Source organism: Nerophis ophidion, linkage group LG23 (assembly GCF_033978795.1).
Source record: "Nerophis ophidion isolate RoL-2023_Sa linkage group LG23, RoL_Noph_v1.0, whole genome shotgun sequence".
Taxonomy (NCBI): domain Eukaryota; kingdom Metazoa; phylum Chordata; class Actinopteri; order Syngnathiformes; family Syngnathidae; genus Nerophis; species Nerophis ophidion.
The window spans coordinates 31,815,030-31,839,126 of record NC_084633.1 but is presented as its reverse complement, the minus strand read 5'-3'; the positions used below and the strand labels follow the sequence as shown (position 1 = coordinate 31,839,126).

General features: G+C 37.4%; 1 protein-coding gene across 1 annotated transcript; it reads left to right on the top strand.

The window, feature by feature from the left end:
• On the top strand, positions 1-21,106 carry LOC133541072 (cyclin-dependent kinase 5 activator 1-like). Its single transcript, XM_061884158.1, has 3 exons — positions 1-443; positions 12,755-13,321; positions 17,230-21,106. Exons 2-3 carry the CDS (start codon positions 12,815-12,817, stop codon positions 17,719-17,721), a joined length of 999 nt encoding a protein of 332 aa, XP_061740142.1. The 5' UTR covers positions 1-443; positions 12,755-12,814; the 3' UTR covers positions 17,722-21,106.
• Positions 21,107-24,097: the final 2,991 nt, after the last annotated feature.

The following is a 24,097-nucleotide window of genomic DNA, read 5'->3' as shown; positions in this document are numbered from 1 at the left end:
CCTCTCTCTCCTCTTTCTCGCAGCTTTGCGTCGCCAAGTGTATAAGCCCCCCTGGTCTCTATTTTTGGAAGGCCAGTGGCCATTTTTCTCCCGCTTTTCTTTGTGTTTTGTACATTTTTTATTATTATTATTTTGACCGCGATGTGAGCATCCCCGCAATTGCGTAGGTATAGATGTTTAGGTTTTTTTGGAATGGAAGATTCCTTCCTGCTGCACGCCTCGCCTTTCCCGACCGCGTTTCAATCCCCCCTGAAACCCGTTTTTGAGATGAAGATCGGGAGGAAGCTTTAGCCCGCAGCCGGGTGGAGGGGAGGGGTGGGGGGGAGGATCCGGATTGCGTTCGGGGCCTGTACACGGACCCGAGCTGCGTGGAAAACCGATTTGACCGCGTTTTCCTTCTCTGCGATGCACGGACCCTGCAAGGAGAGCTGATTAGTTGCCAGGTAAGAAAAAGGCTCCATTTTGCATTAAAAAAAAAGAGCTTTTTGGAAATAAATACATAAATAAATATATATATATATATATATATGTATATACATAACAACATACACCCACCAGGTTATATTCGTGCATATTTTTGCCAGTAGATGCAATGGAATCAAATATGTGTGGCTATTTAAAGCATACATACAAATGTGCAGCTTTCTGAGGATGCCTTGTGTTTGGGGAAAAAAAAAAAAAAAAAAAAAAAGAGGAGGTGGGCTTCCATTTTGAAGCTAAAATGGACGCTTGCGCACATTTCTCTCTCTGGGCCTGTCTCGGCTCTTATATAACACTGATGAGCACTGCGGGTCTGGGCTGCAGCCATTAGCATATAGGAGGTGTTGCAGGTGCAGGATTCGTGCCGGCAAACAGGGGAAATCATCATGTGAAGGAATGCCAGCCAAATAGAAACAGGTCCTGTCTTGATCAAGCCTGCGAGATGTCAATCAGAACGAGAAATGAGAGGTGGGAGTGACACAGGGCAGAGATAATAGGATGTATTGTTTTCTGTACATGTGTTAGGGCTGGGAGTCTTTTGGGCGCCGCAGGATTCGAGTCGATTCTTAAGGGAAAAGATTCGATTCAGAATCCATTCAAAATCAATACTTTAGGGCAACTTTAGAGGAAAAAAATGTGTCTGGGGTCCCAATATATTTATTTTTAGGAATACTAATACAAAACTTATGACAGACCGCCTTAAAAAACTGAATGAAATTGAATTTTTTTTGCTGAAAGAGACACCCAGAATGTACATGAAAAAAAAGAATGTGGGATTCACAATATTAACTATGGAGAGTAAAACACTGAATATTAACAACATAAGACCGTCACACCCCCCCTCTATCTACATATTGTATAATCAACAACAATGCAACAAACAGCAAAATATGAACGCAAAAGGTAAAAAAAAAACCACCTACAATCTGATATCACAAAATTTTAGAACATTGTTGTAAAAATCTCTTTCTGCGTTTGTCGTTGATACCCACCATTCAGGCTGGCTGCTCCGTGGAAACGCTCTGTGGATGACCATAGTAACTAATTAGATGACCATAGTAACTAATTGGATGACCATAGTAACTGATTAGATGACCATAGTAACTAATTAGATGACCATAGTAACTAATTAGATGACCATAGAAACTGATTAGATGACCATAGTAACTAATTAGATGACCATAGTAAATAGTATCTCATGCAAAAGTGCAGATTCCAACCATTGGAATTCTCTTTATAGTTCAAGAGCAGACCTGGGCAAATTAAGTCCTGGGAGCCTTAATTTGTCTGCCCTGCCGGACATTCCCAAATAGATTTTTTTAGCTCTCTAAGATGGAAACTGTAGCTGTCATTATGATGTGCAGTGATGTTTTCTAATGACTGAACAGGCCTGGGCAATTACTTTGACGCGGGGCCAAATTTAGAGAAAAAAATGTGACTGGGGGCCCAATATATATATGTTTAGGAACACTAATACAAAATGTTTTTAGCAAAAATGCTAGAAACGTTATGACAGACCGCCTGAAAAAAATGGAATGGAATTTTTTTTTTTTTTTTTACTGAATTAGACCCCTATGTACATGAAAATAGAGAATGTGGGATTTACTATATTAACAATGAAGGATAAAACACTGAATATTTATCGACAACAGATGAACGTCACACCCTCTCTCTATCGACATATTGTACAATCAACAAATAATATTTTTAGCTCTGTAAATGGAAACTATAGCTGCCATTTTGATGTGCAGAGATGTTTACAAATGACTCTTAGTCTTGAACAGGACTGGGCAATTATTTTGACTCGGGGTGGGCAAATTTAAAGAAAAAAATGTGTCTGGGTGCCGATGTTTCTATTTTTTAGGAACACTAACACAAAACCTCATAACAATGTCTGATTAAAAGCTAAAATCGTTATGAGAGACCGCCTGAAAAAAACGGAATGGAATTGTCCATTTTTTTTACTGAATGAGACACCCAGAATGTACATGAAAATTAAGAATGTGAGATTTACAATATTAACTATAAAGGATAAAACACTGAATATTGACAACAGATAAACGTCACACCCCCTCTATATCGACATATTTTACAATCAAATGATTTTTTTAGCTCTTTAAATTGAAGCCATAGCTGCCTTTCTGATGTGCAGAGATGTTCACAAATGACTAAGTCTTCAACAATACCGGGCAATTATTTTGACAAGAGAAAAAAATCTGTCTGGGGGCCGGTATATATTTATTTTTAGGAACGCTAATACAAAACCTTGCAATAATGTCAGATCGAATGCTAAAAACGGTATGACAGACCGCCTTAAAAAACGGAATGCAATTTTTTTTTTTTTACTATAAGAGACGCCCAGAATGTACATGAAAATAAAGAACGTGGGAATTACAATATTAACTATGAAGGGTAAAACACTGAATATTGACAACATGTGACCGGCACACCCCCTCTCTATCAGCATATTGTACAATCAACAACAATGCAACAAACACAGCAAAATATGCACGCGAAAGGTAAAAAAAAAAAAAACACCTACATTCTGATATATCTGATACATCACAAAATTTTAGAACATTGTTGTAAATATCTCTTTCCGCGTTTGTCCCTGATAGCCGCCATACATTCAGGCTGGCTGCTCTGTGGAAACGCTCTGTGCATGACAATGGTAACTAATGAGATGACCATAATAACTAATTAGATGACCATAGTAACTAGTATATCATGCAAAAGCGCAGATTCCAACCACTGAAATACTTTGTATAGTTCAATGCCAGACTTGGGCAAATTAAGTCCCGGAGGCCTTAATTTTCTCTGGCCTGCCAGACATTTCCAAATAATTTTTTTAGCTCTCCAAGATGGAAACTGTAGCTGCCATTATGATGTGCAGTGATGTTTTCTAATGACTGTAAGTCATGAACAGGCCTGGGCAATTACTTTTACTCGGGGGCCAAATTTAGAAAAATGTGTCTGAGGGCCCAGTATATCTATTTTTTAGGAATACTAATACAAAACATTTGTAGCAAAAATGCTAAAAACGTTATGACGGACCACCTCAAAAATGGAATGGAATTTTTTTTTTTTTTTACTGAATAAGACACACAGAATGTACATGAAAATAAAGAATGTGGGATTTACCATATTAACTATGAAGTATAAGACACTGAATATTGATTTTACATATTTAACAAACAACAAAAATGCAACAAACACAGTGAAATATGAACGAGAAAGGTAAAAAAAAAAATCCCCTACAATCTGATATATCTGATATATCACTAAATTTTCGAACATTGTTGTAAAAATCTCTTTCCGCGTCTGTCCCTGACACCTGCATATCAGGCTGGCTGCTCTGGAAAATGCAGGGAAAACACGAATCAGGAACCACTATAACAGGTTACAGGATACCAGAAAAACAGGCGACAGCACACAGGAACCCGGAAACAGGTAAACTGGAAACAACAAACAGGAACCAGGAAACGAGGAACTAGGAACTAGGAACTAGGAACTAGGAACTAGGAGACAGCATACTGTAAACAGCTGTCAATACTCCAGCTCTGACTGGAGGGTGAGGCAGGTTTATATAGTAGCTTGATTGGCAATTGCCACCAGGTGAGCCAGACTACAAATCAGGGACAGGTGAGGTAAACAAGTGCTCAGGGAGACGTGCAGGAACCGGTACCAAAATAAGAGTGCTGACAGGAAGTAAAACAGAGGAAAAACCAAAACATAACTCTGTCAATGACAAGCCTGACATTGGGGGTGCAAATTTAGAGAACAAATGTGTCTAATGTGTATATTTTTAGGAACATGAATACAAAACCTCACAATAATGTCTGATTGAAAGCTAAAAACTCTACGACAGACCGCCTTATAAAACGGAACGGAATTTTACATTTATTTTACTGAATGACACACTCAGAATGTACATGAAAATAAAGAATGTGGGATTTATAATATTAACTATGAAGGATAAAACACTGAATATTGACAACATTCGTACGTAACACCACCTCTCCTGAGCTCCACATATTTTACAATTAACAAAGATGCAACAAACACAGCAAAATATGAACGCGAAAGGTAAAAAAACAAAACATCTACAATCTGATATATCTGATACATCACTAAGTTGTAGAACTTGTAAAAATCTCCTTCCGTGTCTGTCCCTAACACCCGCATTTCAAGCTGTGATTAGATGACCACAGTAACTAATTAGATGACCATAGTAACTAATTCGATGACCATAGTAACTAGTATATCATGCAAAAGTGCAGATTCCAACCATTGAAATACTTTGTATAGTTCAAGACTTCCGGTCATTAGAAAACACGAGTGCACATCATAATGGCAGCTACACTTTCCATCTTAAAGATCTAAAAAAAACGATTTGGGAATGTCCGGCGGGCCAGATTTAAAAGCGTAACGAGCCAAACGCGGCCCCAGGGCCTTAATTGGCCCTGGAGTTATGTACTTAACAAAAACAGCTCTGAGTACTGCTTTGCACACTCTTGGCATTCTCTCCATGAGCTTCAAGAGGTAAATGGTTTGCTTAAAGATCATGGAGAGAATGCCAAGAGTGTGCAAAGCAGTAATCAGAGCAAAGGGTGGCTATTTTGAAGAAACTAGAATACAAAACATGTTTTCAGTTATTTCACCTTTTTTTTGTTAAGTACATAACCCCACATGTGTTCAGTCATAGTTTTGATGCTTTCAGTGACAATCTACAAAGTAACTATTCATGAAAATATAGAAAAACGCATTGAATGAGAAGATGTGTCCAAACTTTTGGCTGGTATTGCATATATATATATATATATATATATATATATATATATATATATATATATATATATATATATATATATATATATATATCAATCAATGTTTACTTATATAGCCCTAAATCACTAGTGTCTCAAAGGGCTGCACAAACCACCACGACATCCTCGGTAGGCCCACATAAGGGCAAGGAAAACTCACACCCAGTGGGACGTCGGTGACAATGATGACTATGAGAACCTTGGAGAGGAGGAAAGCAATGGATGTCGAGCGGGTCTAACATGATACTGTGAAAGTTCAATCCACAATGGATCCAACACAGTCGCGAGAGTCCAGTCCAAAGCGGATCCAACACAGCAGCGAGAGTCCCGTTCACAGCGGAGCCAGCAGGAAACCATCCCAAGCGGAGGCGGATCAGCAGCGCAGAGATGTCCCCAGCCGATACACAGGCAAGCAGTACATGGCCACCGGATCGGACCGGACCCCCTCCACAAGGGAGAGTGGGACATAGAAGAAAAAGAAAAGAAACGGCAGATCAACTGGTCTAAAAAGGGAGTCTATTTAAAGGCTAGAGTATACAAATGAGTTTTAAGGTGAGACTTAAATGCTTCTACAGAGGTGGCATCTCGAACTGTTACCGGGAGGGCATTCCAGAGTACTGGAGCCCGAACGGAAAACGCTCATTAACGTCGAGGCGAGACGTAACAAACGCATGGATAATGATCTCAGCGTCTTCAGTGGACAGAATGGAGCGAATTTTAGCGATATTACGGAGATGAAAGAAGGCCGTTTTAGTAACGCTTTTAATGTGTGCCTCAAAGGAGAGAGTTGGGTCGAAGATAATACCCAGATTCTTTACCGTGTCGCCTTGTTTAATTGTTTGGTCGTCAAATGTTAGAGTTGTATTATTAAATAGAGTTCGGTGTCTAGCAGGACCGATAATCAGCATTTCCGTTTTTTGGCGTTGAGTTGCAAAAAGTTAGCAGACATCAATTGTTTAATTTCATTAAGACACGCCTCCAGCTGACTACAATCCGGCGTGTTGGTCAGCTTTAGGGGCATGTAGAGTTGGGTGTCATCAGCATAACAGTGAAAGCTAATACCGTATTTGCGTATGATGTCACCTAGCGGCAGCATGTAGATGCTGAAGAGTGCAGGGCCAAGGACCGAACCCTGGGGAACTCCACACGTTACCTTAACGTAGTCCGAGGTCACATTGTTATGGGAGACACACTGCATCCTATCAGTAAGATAAGAGTTAAACCAAGACAGGGCTAAGTCTGACATACCAATTCATGTTTTGATACGTTCTAATAAAATATTATGATCGACGGTATCGAAAGCAGCGCTAAGATCGAGGAGCAATAGATCATTAGTCATTTTTGCGAGGGCTGTCTCCGTGGAGTGATTTGCCCTGAAACCGGATTGAAAGGTTTCACATAGATTGTTAGACGCTAAGTGTTCATTTAACTGCTCCGCAACAATTTTTTCGAGGATTTTTGAAATAAAGGGAAGGTGAGACACCGGTCGGTAGTTTACCATGAGGTCAGGATCGAGGTTAGGTCTTTTAAGGAGAGGATGAATAACCGCTTTTTTGAATGCTAGGGGAACAGTGCCCGAGGAAAGTGATAAGTTTATAATATTTAGCACTGATGGACCTAATAATACAAAGAGCTCCTTGATCAGTTTCCCAGGAAGAGGGTCAAGTAAACATGTTTGTTTTATTCCATTTACACGTTGTAACAATTCCTCTAATGTTATTTCCTCAAAACGAGAGAAACTATTTTGGAGGGCAGTATCCGCCGTATATACCATCGTATCAGTGTTAATAGAACCCCGTTGTAGCTGGGACGCATTGTCTTTAATCTCCTTTCTAATGACTTCAATTTTCTTACTAAAGAATTGCATAAAGTCATCAGCTGAGTGGGTTGAGCTACTGGAAGGGGTCCCTTGTTGGGTTAGCGATGCTACCGTACTAAACATATATATATATATATATATATATATATATATATATATATATATATATATATATATATATATATATATATATATATATATATACTTCTCCTATTGTCCTATTTGTATTTGACTTTATTAAATGTTTGGGTAGAATTTCTTGAAACAAAACCAGTTTATGGAGGAATGTAGTTAATCATGGAACTGGCATCCAATGGTATTAACAAAGTTTTTATTGTGAATCCAGAATCATTTTGAGTCGACAATCGATGCTGAATTAACCCCAAAGATCGAATCAAATCGAATCAAATTGTATGGTGCTGAAAGATGTGCAGTCCTTATTGTTAGTAAATGTAAGTATTATTAAAGTTCTCTTATCACTGGAAGACGAGGGTAAACATGTTACACACCGAGAACAAATATTTTAATAGATGACCGCTAGTCTAGGTTTAAACAACAGCAATAAATAAGCGTTTATGAAAGTTTAAGAAGTGTAGATAGAAGCACGTTGCAGCAGAAAGTAATCAGATACTACCAGGATATTAGTTTAGTTTGTTATTATCACTTCGGTCAGTGGTCAACAAAATAAACAAACAGTTGCACATTCATAAAAAGAAAATGTTGCAGACCGAAAGGGTTTAGGCTGAAGTAGAACACTTAAATTGTTAATATTAACAAATACATTAGTAGAGGATAGAGAGAGGATAATATAGCAATGGCTGGTGTTTCATATTTTCACAATCAATACACGGCACGTAAGAGGGTGGCAGATTGATCCATGAATTGGTGGTGTCGATATTAAGGGTGGGATCAGTATCAGATCGATACTAGTCCGATCAGATTGATATTTTATAACAGTCCCTGGACACAGAAACATTTCTTTAAATTGACTAACATATTGTCGTTTTTTATTTTGTTTGGTTTTTGTGTACTATTGACTTTGTTTTGCTCAAAAGAGAACAAGGAACCTGTTTGAATATTGTGTTGATACAAACCCTAAAACCAGTGAAGTTGGCACATTGTGTAAATGGTAAATAAAAACAGAATACAATTATTTACAAAAAAAATGTAAACTTATATTAAATTGATTAGACTGCAAAGACAAGATATTTTACATTGAAACTGGAAAACTGTTATTTTTTGCAAATATTAGCTCATTTGGAATTTCATGTCTGCAGCATGTTTCAAAAAAGCTGGCACAAGAGACAAAAAAGACAGAGGAAGTTGAGGAATGCTCATCAAACACTTATTTGGTACATCCCACCGGTGAACAGGCTAATTGAGAACAGGTGGGTGCCATGATGGGGTATAAAAGCAGCTTCCATGAAATGCTCTGTCATTCACAAACAAGGATGGGGCGAAGGTCACCACTTTGTGAACAAATGCCTGAGCAAATTGTCCAACAGTTTAAAAACAACATTTCTCAACCAGCTAATGCAAGGAATTTAGGGATTTCACCATCTACGGTCCGTAATATCTTTACATAAGCGATGATATTACGGATCTTCGATCATTCAGGTGGTACTGCATAAAAAAGTGAAATTGGTGTGTAAAGGATATCACCACATGGGCTCAGGAACACTTCAGAAAACCACCACAGTGACTACAGTTCATCACTACAGCTGTAAGTGAAATTTAAAACTGTACTTTGCAAAGCCAAAGCCATTTATCAACAACACCCAGAAACGCCGCTGGCTTCGCTTGGCCAGAGCTCATATAAGATGGACTGATGCAAAAAGAAAAAGCGTTCCATGGTCAGACGAGTCCACATTTCACATTGTTTTAGGAAATTGTGGACGTCGTGTCTTACGGACCAAAGAAGAAAATAAACCATTCGGATTGTTATAGGCGCAAAGTTCAAAAGCCAGCATCTGTGATGGTATGGGGGTGTATTAGTGCCCAAGGCATGGGTAACTTACACATCTGTGATGGTACCATTAATGCTGAAAGGTACAAACAGTTTTTGGAAAAACAAATGTTGTCATTCAAGCAACGTTGTCATGGACGCCCCTGCTTATTTCAGCAAGACAATGTCAAGCCATGTGTTACAGCGTGGCTTCATAGTAAAAGAGTGCCGGTACTAGACTGGCCTGATTGTAGTCCAGACCTGTCTCCCATTGAAAGTTATGAAGCTTAAAATACCACAACGGAGACCCCGGACTGTTGAACAACTTTAAGCTCTACATTGATCAAGAATGGGAAAGAATTCCACGTGAAAAGCTTCAGAAATTGGTCTCCTCAGTTCCCAAACGTTGACTGAGTGTTGTTAAAAGGAAAGGCCATGTAACACAGTGGTAAAAAAGCCTTTGTAACAACTTTTCTGCAATGTGTTGCTTCTATTAAATTCTAAGTTAATGATTATTTGCACAAAAAAAAATATGTTTCTCAGTTGGAACATTAAATATCTTTCTTGTCTTTGCAGTCTATTCAATTGAATATAAGTTGAAAAGGATTTGCAAGTCATTGTATTCTGTTTTTATTTACCATCTACACAAAGTGCCAACTTCACTGGTTTTGGGTTTTGTTTTATTGAACTGTCAATAGTGCATAAATACATTGAGAAATGTGTGTCATGGTTATTTGGTGACAACCCCTAAGATGCAGAGATGGAGGCAGGCATTGAATGGGAAATCATGATTTAATTAAATACCAAGACAAAAACAAAACCAAAAGGATACAAACACAAAGCGCGCACGAGGCGGATAATAAAACAAAAGGAGCTAGCCTGGGAGCTAGAAAATAACAAACAGGAGCTTAGCGTGGAAGCTAGCGGGTAGCGAGCAGGCAAACAGAAGTCGTACTTGTATAATGAAAAATAAAACGGAAGCAAGGAACAAAAAACAGTAAGCTACAAACATCAACTGAATATAGCTTACCGCTACAAAGACAAGGTACGACACGACAGGAGCGATAACACATCACAAGAGCGACTAGACGTGACATCGACAAGACAATACAATGATCCAGCAACTGACACAAGACAAAGCAGGTACAAATAGGAGCAGGCTGATTGGTAACGGGTGCCAATCAGCCGCAGCTGAGGAGGAACACAGCACTCAGGGAACAAGACAGGAAGCTGACAAAATAAGAGCACTAGACAGGAACTAAAGACAGGAGATACTAAACACAGAGGAAACAGACAAATGCAGAGGAAAAAACTAAAACATAGACAAACTGTCAGGGGAAAGCCTGACAATGTACAGTTAATACGTGGATGATCGGCAGCATAAAACCTTGATAGGAACATGTCAAACTATAAGTGAATATATTTTGTATTACCACATTATAAATGTATAAATAGTAAAAGTCACCCCATGGCTAATGACCTGAAAAACTTCTATTTCTTGTCAAATGTCAAAAAGTATGTTCTCGCCTATTACATCAGGTGTTTATATGTTATTTGAAAATAATTTTTGGGTGTGTAGACAACCACAAATGTACTTTGTTTTGGGGAAAGCTTAAAAAACATGCCTTGTTTTGTGATATTTTACTGAAATTTTATGTGGGAAAACCAACACAATTGTGAAGTGGGAGGAAAATATAATTTTCCTGTTGTTTTACAAACTACACACAGAAAAAGTGTATTGGGTCGCCCGGGCCGAGCACCCAAATTCTAGGCCTCCGTACACTAACCATAGTATGGATTTGGTTGAAACACGTGTAAAAACCTTAAAGAGGTTTCAGACTTTTTAAAAATGAGATAAACATATCTCGATAAACCAACTAAATATATATATTTTTTTTAATTGAGTTTTTATTTACATCCGGCATCAGACTTTCCTAACCATCCATCCATCCATTTTCTACCGCTAATTCCCTTTGGGGTCGCGGGGGGCGCTGGTGCCTATCTCAGCTACACTAGGGCGGAAGGCGGTGTACACCCTGAAACAAGTCGCCACCTCATAGCAGGGCCAACACAGATAGACAGACAACATTCACACTCACATTCACACACTAGGGCCAATTTAGTGTTGCCAATCAACCTATCCCCAGGTGCATTTTTTTCCTATCCATTACATCATATTTCCATACATCATACATCTATTGTTTGCCCTAAAGGTAAAAAAAAGATGTTTTTGTTTATATCCCAATGATGCCACCCCTCCCTCCAAAAAAAGGAGAAAAACAGCACAAAAAAACCCCAAACAAAACAAAGCAAATTAATAATAATAATAATAATAATAGCAAATGAATAAATTAAATAATAATAGTAATAATAATAAAATAACAGAATATGAACATGTAGTAAATAAATTAATAGAAAAAAAAATAAACATATATGGTACAACCACTGATTTGAGAAAACCCAGTCAGGCTTATGGGGCGTGACATAATTGACCCAGTTCTCCCAGCACAAACTAAATTTCTCCATTAATTTGGTTTTGTTTGGAAAAAAACAAACAATAAGTGCCGACAAATTCAGTATAAAGTGGCTTGAGTATAAACTTAAATAATCATTATTCACCCAAATATGATTATAGTTTTCTTTCATTTCAGAGTGCAAAGTAGTAGGAATTATGTAATATGAATATGATAATAATACATCACAATTATTATGATTATATTGGTACTGCATGTCCTGAGAGTTAGGTCTCCCCATATATATATATATATATATATATATATATATATATATATATATATATATATATATATATATATATATATATATATATGTATGTATATATATATATATATATACATATATATATATATATATATATATGTATGTATATATATATATATATATATGTATGTATATATATATATATACATATATATATATATATATATATATATGTATATATATATGTATATATATATATATATATATATATATATATATATATATATATATATATATATATATATATATATTTTAATAATGTGGCGGGCCACGTAAATGATATGGCAGGCCACATAAATGATATGGCAGGCCACATAAATGAAGTGGCGGGCTACATAAATAAAGTGGTGGACCACATAAAATGATATGGTGGACCACACAAAGTGATGTGGCGGACCACATAAATGATTTGGCAAGCCATTTAAAATGATGTGGCGGACCACATAAAATGATGTGAAACAAATTTGGGGGTGTTGAGCATGCTCCGACTTTCCGAGTCCAAAATCTGAACCTCGAGGGGCGTTCAAGTTGAAATCCCGACGAGGAACTCGGGAAATTCCGTCTTCCCAGAGAAAATTGAACGCACCATAAGCCCCTGCTTGCAAACAACACTAAGCCCCACCCCTTAGCCCTGACAGAAGACATTCCACTGCAGAAATGCTGGAGAAAAATATAATTTGTTGCTGTCAAAATCGACATATTTCAGCACGCTTGTTTAAATCTGGAGGGGATGGAGACTGCTCCGTTGTCATGGCAACAGGGCGTCTGTGAGACACAATGGATGCAGGGGAAATTCTTGGATTCACAGCTCAGAAGGACAATGCTATTTTGTGCCATAATAATAACGTGTTCACAATTTGTCTTTTGTTGTGGAAATACATCAGGTCTTCTCTCTGCTCACAGATTCACAGATTTCCCTCTCGCTGTTCCTGACCAACGCGGCGCCGACCCTCGCCAGGCATCATGGGTACCGTGCTGTCCCTCTCCCCCAGCTACCGCAAGGCCGCCCTGTTCGAGGACGGCCCGGCCACAGTTGGCCACTACACGGCCGTGCAGAACAGCAAGAACTCGAAGGACGCCGCCGCCGCCGCCAAGTCCCTCAAGCGTCCCTCCATCATCAGCGTGCTGCCATGGAAACGCATCGTGGCCGTGTCGGCGAAGAGGAAGGGCTCCAAGAAGCTGCAGTCCGACGGCGGCGACGGCGGGAAAGGATGCTCTCCAGACGAGGACGCTGTGGTGGTCTCTGAGTCCAACAGCTTGAAGCTGAAGAAGTCCCAGTCCTGCGCCAACCTCTCCTCTTACGCTTCCGGCCAAGATCCCTCGGCCATCACCACGACTACCTCTTCCCACCTGCCCACCTCCAAGACCCTGATCAATGTAGCTACAGTAGCTGCCAAAAAGAATTCCCTAACAGGATGTGGGATCCAGACTTCGACTGCGGTCGGCACACCAAAGCGTGTCATTGTCCAGGTAATCTCACCCATTACTTTAGTAAAAACTTTGTCACTTGTCATTTGGCACAAATATCAATAATAATTATATTTCTTTGACATATCAAAACAATCACTGCAGAGCTGTGAGTTTACGGTTAAATACAATAAAACTACATGCTGTAAATTGACAATCCTAATTGTATAGTTAATTACAACTAACTTATATGCATACATTTATATGTATGTATATATATATATATATATGAATTTTATTTTATTTAACAATGTATTTCCCATGACTTTAAATATAGAACATGCGTCAAACTACATTAAAATTTGATTAAAAAAAGTCTAAAATAATTTCACATAAATAAATACAAATGCACGGGGTTGGCCTCCAAATAATATTCTGCCAATTTATATATTTTTTTCTAAACCAGGAGTCCCCAAACTACGGCCCATAGTTTATGATTCACAAGATAAAAAAATGAATAAATATTTTTTTTTTGTTTTGTTTTTTAATCTGTCCTTTGAAATATCGTATTTCCTTGATTAGCCGCCAGGCATGTAATATGCGCCTGCCTTGGAATACTGCCGGGTCAAACTCTCTCCCCAATTTTATTAGCGCATGCTTACTTTTACCGTCAAATCAAAGTCTTGACTTCACGAGTGACGCTTCCCCTGTTGTCATTTCCAGAATGGCAGAGTCTTTTTTTTTTTTTTGCTCTACTATGTTTAAACCAAGGGTGTTATTCCACAGCCATACAGATCACACTGATGGTTGTGATATAAAACAACTTTAACACTCTTACTAATATGCGCCACTTCTGTGAACCCACACCAAACACATTTCTGGAGAACATTGGCTCTGTAATACATTATAAACGCAACATAAGAATTACCCAAAATTCCAATGCATCCATGACTCTTGGCTATATTATACACCCCGCTAGCAAGTGCTTTAAAAAAGCCATCGAAATGGTAAAATAAAATTACATTTCTTTATATATATATTTATCTATCTAGCCATCCATTTTCTACCGCTTGTCCCACAGGATATATATATATATATATATATATATATATATATATATATATATATATATATATATATATATATATATATTCATATACATATTTATATGGATATATATATATTTTTATATATATGTATAAAATATATGCATATATACATGTACAGTATATACAGATGTATATATATATATTCATATACATATTTATATATATATATATATTTTTTTATATATATGTATAAAATATATGCATATATACATGTACAGTATATACAGATGTATATATACATACATGTATATATACATATATATACATGTATGTATATACACATACATATATATACATATATATACAAACATATATACATACATACTGTATATATACATATATATACGGTGTATATATATATGCACACACATTCATATGTATATGTATATATATATATGTATTTATATATATTAATGTATATATATATATTTATATACATATTTGTATATATATATATTTGTATCTATATGTATAAAATATATGTATATATAAACATATATATATGCATATACACACGTATATACATATGTATATATACATACATATATATATATACATATCTATACACGTATGTATGTACACATACATATATATATATATATATACATATATACAAACATATATACATATACATATATACTGTGTATATATATACATATATGTATACGGTATATATATACACACACACATTCATATATATGTATATATGTATATATTTATATATATATACACACACACATTCATACATATATATATATCGAATACGAATCGTATCAAATACGTTGTGGGATTCAGAATCGATTCTCTTTTTTTTTTAAATCAATTTTTTAGTTTTTTTTTTGGATTTTTATTTTATTATTATTTTTATTTTTTTATCAATACAACAAACCACTACACAGCAATACCATAACAATGCAATCCAATTTCAAAACCATACCTGACCCAGCAACACTCAGAACTGCAATAAACAGAACAATTGAGGAGACACAAACACGACACAGAACCAACCAAAAGTAGTAAAACAAAAATAAATATTATCAACAACAGTATCAATATTAGTTATAATTTCAGCATAGCAGTGATTAAAAATCCTTCATTTACATTATCATTACACATTTATAAAAAATTTAAAAAAAAGAATAATAGTGTCACAGTGGCTTACACTTGCATCGCATCTCATAAGCTTGACAACACACTGTGTCCAATATTTTCACAAAGATAAAATAAATCGTATTTTTGGTTCGTTTAATAGTTAAAACAAATTTACATTATTGCAATAAGTTGATAAAACATTGTCCTTTACAATTATAAAAGCTATTAAAAAAAAATCTACTACTCTGCTAGCATGTCAGCAGACTGGGGTAGATTTTTGAATTGAGAATCGCTATGAATCGAAAAAATCGATATATTATCGAATGGCGACCCCAAGAATCGATATTGAATCGAATCATGGGACACCCAAAGATTCGCGGCCCTAATATATATACACACATATATATTTAGTCATCCCCTGAAGATCAGGGAACCCTTCGACACAGGTTTGTAGGGATGTATATATATATATATATATATATATATATATATATATATGTTAGGTCAGGAAAAAATTAAAAATTTGGAACATGAAATTTCAAAATTGACTCGTTCGGGCCATCTTGAAAAATGCTTCTAGGCTCGAGCATCCCCCGCGGGACAAGCGATAGAAAATGGATGGATGAATGGCTAAATATATATAAAGAAATGTAATAATAATTTACCATTTCGATGGCATTTTTAAAGCAATTGACAAGAGTCAGGTCGGTCAAAACATTCGATTTAATTGGGGGTTTGAACACGAAATTTCAAAATTGACTCGCTCGGGTCCTCTTGAAAATGATAAAAAATTGTCCCTGCCACCAGATTTCCTTCAAGAAAATCACTGTAGATGTCCATAATGACAGAACTCACGTAAAAGCCTCAATAACCCATATTAGAAAAACAACTAGAAGTCCACCATCTTGGCTTCCGCTGGCCATTTTTAGGCCGAAAACAGGGGTCGTGCTTTATCGAACTCCTCCTAGGGACTTTGACCAAATGAGTGGCGGTTAAAATGACAGATACTGAACTGATGGGCAATGATAAATTGCGTCACGTCACAAGATGTGGGCGTGACATTGTGCCAAAGTTTAATTTGACGGCTCGCCACAAAACCTTCAACATTTACAATTCGGCTCAGATATTGAAAATATTTTGATCAATCATGATGACACCTTGACATGCTGGATGGGTAAGTACCTTTTAGTACCCTCTCGCCATCAAACTGTCATTACCTGACTTTAAATGATCACGTCTCCTTCCAAACGGATATAAACCTTTGAGGTCAGAACATTAGACATTGATATTGACACCGATATTGCCCCCTTGTGGTGGAAAATGATAATAGTCACAACTTCTTTCCACATACTCCGATATTCCTGAATTTTTGATGGCGGGTCGGGACATTGGGAAGGACGTGGCCGCATCAATCAAGGATTTTCCGCCGACTTGCGTGAATCCCGAGTTGGACGGGGGTCTGAGGGTCCTTTAGTTTTCTTTATTTTACTTTCTTGAGGTTTGTATTGCTGGTTGGAGGCCAACTCGTCCCTCAGCCGGCATTCAGTTAGATGCCCTTCGGTGCATCTAACTGCTGATTGGTCAGTTGCTTCATGCTGTCAATCATTGTCATGTTTGCATTTAATACCAACAAAACTGCATTTGTTAAAAAGTGCAGGGAGCATGCCACCCCAATTACATCCCTGGTTACCATGGTCTTCATAATCCGTCACCAATTCCTAGATATCAGCGTTCCCTTCTGACTTTCTGAACCCTCGTTGTGTACGTCAGGCCTCTACCAGCGAACTGATGCGCAGCCTGGGCGAATTCCTGTGCCGCCGCTGCTACCGACTGAAGCGTCTCTCTCCCACCGACCCGGTCCTGTGGCTGCGCAGCGTGGACCGTTCCCTCCTCCTTCAGGGCTGGCAGGACCAGGGCTTCATCACCCCCGCCAACGTGGTCTTCCTCTACATGCTGTGCCGCGACGTGGTCTCCTCCGAGGTAGCCTCGGAGCGCGAGCTGCAGGCCTCGCTGCTCACATGCCTCTACCTGTCCTATTCCTACATGGGCAACGAGATCTCCTACCCGCTCAAGCCCTTCTTGGTCGAGGCTGAGAAGGAGGCCTTCTGGGACCGCTGCCTGGAGATCATCAACCGCATGAGCGGCAAGATGCTCCAGATCAACACCGACCCGCACTTCTTCACCCAGGTGTTTGCCGACCTGAAGAATGAGAGCAAGAAAGAAGAGGAGAAGACCAAACTCTTTATAGGCCTTGATCGGTAAAACCAAGTGGGAGGAAGAAGATCGAGGGTGTTAATATGTCCGGACTACTTTGAAACAGTGGTGTTGTCTGGCGTCTCTAATGTGTTATGCTTCTGACATAATGGCGGAACTTGTTATTAACACGTTTGACAAAAAAAGATCAAACATTATCTGCTAAGTGGATTTAATTAGTCTGTGAAGACTACTGTGCTCGGCACAGGTAAGATCGTACACCGACTCGGTCAGGGGTGTCCAGATTTTTCCGTCAACTGATACGTTTTGTACATAAACGATGCTAAAACCAACCTGAACAAGGGACTCATAATACCAAGATTCTCAGTCATCCAGAGTAACAGTAGTCCCAAAAGTTGAATCTGGAGAAAAACGCGCCATCTACTTGTGTCCTCTTTGAATCGAAGAGTGCCCGCGAACGACTCGTTTCTCCAACAACGCCCCGTTTGTGACCTCACTTGCCTTGGACATAAACACTGGTACCTCGACTTAAGTTTGTTTCTGAGATAAGAGCTGTCTCTCAGCTAATTGCTACGCTTTAAATTGCAAGTTAAAACTTGAGTTACAAGCCTCCCCACCAACCCAGCAGGCTCAAGACATTGATACGACGTTGATTATACGTACATGTCCTTTCAAACTGACTGTGAAACAACGTTGCAAAATAGTTGCATCCGTATATTAAGACGACATTGATGTCCAACGTTGGGTCCACGTTGTTGGTTGGGAAATAACCAAAATCCAATGGTCAAATCAATATCACAACCTGACGTTGAATAAACGTCCCCAAAAAGCATGTTTTTTTACAACGTTTCATTTGTGTTGTAGAATTTCGGTTGGTAAAATTACCAAAATTCAACGATCAAATAAACGTCAGAGCCCAACATTGATTAAACGTTATCAAAAAGCATGTTTTTTCAACGTTTCATTTGTTGAATAGAATTTTGGTTGGTAAAATTACCAAAATTCAACGGTCAAATCAACATCAAATCCCAACATTGATAAAACGCTGTATTTGTGTTGTAGAACTTTGGTTTGTAAAATGACAAAAATTCAACGGTCATATCAACGTCAGAACACAACATTGATGAATCGTCGCCAAAAAGCATGTTGTTTCAACGTTGTATTCGTGTTGTAGATTTTTTGTTTGGTAAAACGACCAAAATCCAACGGTCAAATCAATGCCAGAGCCCAACATTGATTTAACATCATCAAAAGGCATGTTGTTTCAACGTTGTATTTGTGTTGTAGAACTTTGGTTGGTAAAATGACCTAAAATTCAACGGTCACATCCTCATCAGACCTCAACATTGATTAAACGTTGTATTTGTTTTGTACAACTTTGGTTGGTAAAATGACCAAAATTCAAAGGTCAAATCTACGTCAGAACACAACATTGATGAATCGTCGCCAAAAAGCATGTTGTTTCAACGTTGTATTCGTGTTGTAGAATTTTGGTTGGTAAAATGACTAAAATCCAACGGTCAAATCAACGTCAGAACCCAACATTGATTTAAAATCATCAAAAAGCATGTTGTTTCAACGTTGTATTTGTGTTGCATAACTTTGGCTGGTAAAATGACCAAAATTCAACGGTCAAATCAACGTTAGAACACAACATTGATGAAATGTCGCCAAAAATTATGTAGTTTCAACGTTGTATTCGTGTTGTAGAATTTTGGTTGGTAAAACGACCAAAATTCAATGGTCACATCAACGTCAGAACCCAACATTGATGAAATGTTGGCAAAAAGCATGTTGTTTCAACGTTATGTTTGAGTTGCTCAACAAAATGACCTAATTTAACAAGTTCTCAACGTTGTTTCAATGTCTTGTTCCTGCTGGGATTAGTTGGCATAGCGAATGCCAAAGCGTAGCCCGTAAGATCTGCCCAAAACGTCTGGTCTTACTCACTCGCATTAGCCCATAGCTAGATATGGACATAACTTCAATTCCAACCATTGGAACAAAGAAAGTGAGAGCAGAAGAAGTGGATGAAATACATTTGGTCGAATAAATAAATAATCGAAAACATGACAGAGCGTGTTTCGAGCCAAGAGTGGTAAGATGGTAAAATATTATCTAATTAGTGGACTGTAGAGGTCACCCTCTAGTGGGTTCTTCAGACCACCACAGACAGATTCTACTTCAATGGTGAAAAGTCTTTTGCTTTTCAGCACGGTGTCTTTTCTGCGTAACAAGGCCCACCTGGGCCATCTACACACCTGCGGCTGTCTTAGAGGCCACGCCCCCACTCCACATGGACATTCATCCATGAAAATATGGAGAAGCTACAAGTAAAAGGTCAATTCTGGAGAATATTCTTACATTTCTTCATACAACTATTGTAGTTGTTCTTAGTACATTCTATTATTCGTGTATAGTTTTTCCGATTCCATTGATTTCAATTCACTCCAATGGGTAACATTTATTTGAGATACAAGTGTTTTGAGTTAAGAGCAATTCAGTTTTTAAGTTGAGGCACTACTGTATTGGGAATCTCGTCTCTTCGTCTTCAACAAACAAGACGAGTCCAGTGCCTCGATTCAACCGTAATCTCATTAGTAACAGATTTTACTTTAGAAATATTTCGAGGGCCAATAAAAGGAGGGCTCCGGGTTGATAACGCACTTTGGACACCCCTGTACTGTTGCATTTTTTCTGGCCCAATTTGGCGCCAACAAAGACTTCACAGGCTGCGTTGTTTCAGTGAGCTCAGAACGTGATCGTGTTGACGCAGCCGGGATTTTTGTGACTGAACGATTAGAAACACCAGACAACACGCGGTTGTACAAGTCCAGCCGAGTAGTCCACGTAATCGTGGAGTCCCAGGATACCACGTTGCATGAGGTTCACTTCATGAGTCACCACACATGGCCGCCTGCTTATTGCCAACTCCACTTCACCTTAGTCCTATTCTCATTTTTGAAGTCGATTGCACTCATCAACACTGAAGCCCACTGTTGACGCTTATAAAGCTTATGATCCAAAACAACAAGTTAGATTTAGTAATAGTAGTCGGCTTATTTTTAAGGCGTTCTTATTTGGTAGGAGTCGAAGCTGCTTGGAGTTTCTACAGCATAAGAGCACATGTTACAGTGGAAGCAGTTTAAGTCTGTGCCGTTTATGCCGAAAGCCCGTCTGTGTGGTCCTGGTCCACAGTTTTTCCTGTTAGTAAGGTTGCAGCTATAGATCTATTGATTGATTTGCTTGATTATTCGAGTAATTCCATTAAACACACTGTATCCTCAATAAGAAAAAATATTTTGAATCAGGGGACCCCAAACTACGGCCCTCCACCAGCGTCCAAAATCCGGCCGGCTGGAAACATTTTTTTTACAATTTTAAATTGTTATTTTTTTCAAATTGTAATTTTCAAAATCTCTCCTTTTATAGCCAATCCGTTTTCTACTGCTTGTTAATCCCGGGGGGCTCCTAGCCGAAATCATGTGGGAAAAATAAAATAGACTCAGAGCGTAGAGTTTTAAAAAATTTAAACATCGGCCATTAACACTTAAACATTTCAGTGCAAGGAAAAGACAGTTTGACTATTGAGACAGATTATATATATATATACATGGGGGGAAACCAAAACTGCGATGAGGTGGCGACTTGTCCAGGGTGTACGCCGCCTTCCGCCCGATTGTAGCTGAGATAGGCACCAACGCCCCCCGCGACCCCAAAGGGAATAAGCGGTAAAAAATGGATGGATGGATGGATGGATGGGGAAACCAAAATAACTTATTTGAATAGTTATTTTCTCAATTTCAACAATTTTGTGTATATCTATATATATATATGTATATATATATATATATATATATATATATATATATATATATATATATATGTGTATATATACATATATATGTGTGTAAATATATGTGTGTGTATATATATATATATATATATATATATATATATGATTGATTGATTGATTGATTGGTACTTTTATTAGTAGATTGCACAGTTCAGTACATATTCCGTACAAATGACCACTAAATGGTAACACCCGAATAAGTTTTTCAACTTGTATAAGTCGGGGTCCACGTTAATCAATTCATGGTCGAATTGATTAGCGACCCCAGAGGGAATAAGCGGAAAAATGGATGGATGGATGGATGGGGAAACTAAAATAGCTTATTTGAATAGTTATATTGTCAGTTTCAACATTTTTATACACACACACACATATATATATATATATATATATATATATATATTGTTATTTTTTTTAATCCCAGTTTAAAATTGTTGAAATTGAGAAAATAACTATTCAAATTAGATATTTTGGTTTCCCCTCAACCTAGAAAATATTTCCACATCTCGAGGATTATTAATAAAAAATTGCATGTTGATGCAATGCAATGCTTGTTTTCAGAATAAAATACTTACTTCCAGGGTAAGAGTACTGTTAATTTTTAAATAAATAAGTAAATAGCTCTTAAAACTAGGGACCTTTTTTAGAAATAAAATTTGGCAAATAATTTTCAGGGTAAACGGTGAACGCATATTAAAAATTTCAGTTACTCCATTTGGTCTTGATTTTACACATTTGTTACATTCATGAAACGATCATTTAAAACAAGAGATTATAAATCCAATATATTTTTTTTAATCAAATTATTCGTAGCAACCCTACTTCTCATTACTAAAAAGTCAACTTTGTTGATATAAAATTTGGGACCTAAAGGAGTAATTTCTGCCCAAAAAAAAAAATATGATACTCTTATGTTGACATTTGAACTTTGCCAAACTAACACGACGAGGCCATTTAACAGTTTTTTTTATTTTAGGTTGCTGTCCACTGTGAAAAGGATTTACACTTGAACCTAATATTCATTGTCACTGTAGTCAAGACTTACAACCAAATGACATTCCATTAAGAGTATAAAATATCATAACAAGTAAAAATATTCACATAAGGAACAGAACCATGTCAACAAACCGCCGTAAATTCTTTCGTATCACCCATTCTTCTAATGTAGACGTGGGAGGAATGGTTCATTTCTGTTTCTCGATTATGTGGACAACCGCTTACGTCCGAGGGGCGTCGGCATAAACGGTTTCCACTGTATTGTCATCAAACAGGCCCAGCAGTGAAATGTTTACAAAACAACGTAACAAAAATGCAATACTGACCCTGCAGTGCATATACCCTTCATGGGGATTTGTATAAAACCTCCCCATTCTCCTGCACTTTCTCCTAAAGTGGCGGGTGTCCAAAGTTAGACCTGGGGGCTAGTTGCTGTTTTATTTACATTATTTACATTGGAACGTCATGCAGAAATGTGTGAAAGAAACCAAAATGTTCATTTTACTAAACAAATATCTGATTATTTTTATTATTATTATTATTATTATTATTATTAATATTATATTACCTTTTGATAACGTTTAATCAATGTCAGGTTGTGACATTGATTTGACCATAGAAATGTGGTCGTTTGCCCAACCAAAATTGTACAACACAAATACAATGTTGAAACAACATATTGGCATTCGCTATGCCAACTAATCCCAGCAGGCACAAGACATTGCAACAACGTTGAGAACTTGTTCAATTAGGTCCTGACGTTTAGCAACTCAAACATAAGGTTGAAAGAACATGCTTTTTGATAACGTTTAATCAATGTCAGGCTGTGATGTTGATTTGTCCATTGAAATTTGGTCATTTCCCAACCGAAATTCTTCAACACAAATACAACAGTTGGGTTCTGACGTTGATTTGACCATTGAAATTTGGTAATTTCCAACCAATATTTTACAAAACAAATAGAACGTTGAAACAGCATGCTTTTTTGCGTTTATTCAATGTCAGGTTGTGACATTGATTTGACCATTGAAATTTGGTCATTTCCCCAACCAAAATTCTACAACACAACTACAACAGTTGGGTTCTGAAGTTGATTTGACCATTGAAATTTGGTCATTTCCAACCAATATTTTACAACACAAATACAACGTTAAAACAACATGCTTTTTTACGTTTATTCAATGTCAGGTTGTGACATTGATTTGACCATTGAAATTTGGTCGTTTCCCCAACCAAAATTGTACAACACAAATAAAACGTTGACACGACATATTGGCATTCGCTATGCCAACTAATCCCTGCAGGCACAAGACATTGAAACAACATTGAGAACTTCTTGGATTAGGTCCTGACGTAGAGCAAATCAAACATAACGTTGAAACAACATGCTTTTTGATAACGTTTAATCAATGTCGGGCTGTGACGTTGATTTGACCATTGAAATTTTGGTCATTTCCCAACCAAAATTCTACAACACAAATACAACGTTAAAACAATATGCTTTTTAATGTTTATTCAATGTCGGGTTCTGACGTTGATTTGACTATCGAAATTGGGTCATTTCCCAACCAA

Excerpts from the sequence above, each read along its gene's own strand:
- LOC133541072 (XM_061884158.1), top strand. The coding sequence starts at position 12,815 with ATGGGTACCGTGCTGTCCCTCTCCCCCAGCTACCGCAAGGCCGCCCTG. Across the intron at positions 13,322-17,229 it reads CAAAGCGTGTCATTGTCCAG|GCCTCTACCAGCGAACTGAT; the intron begins GTAATCTCACCC and ends TGTGTACGTCAG.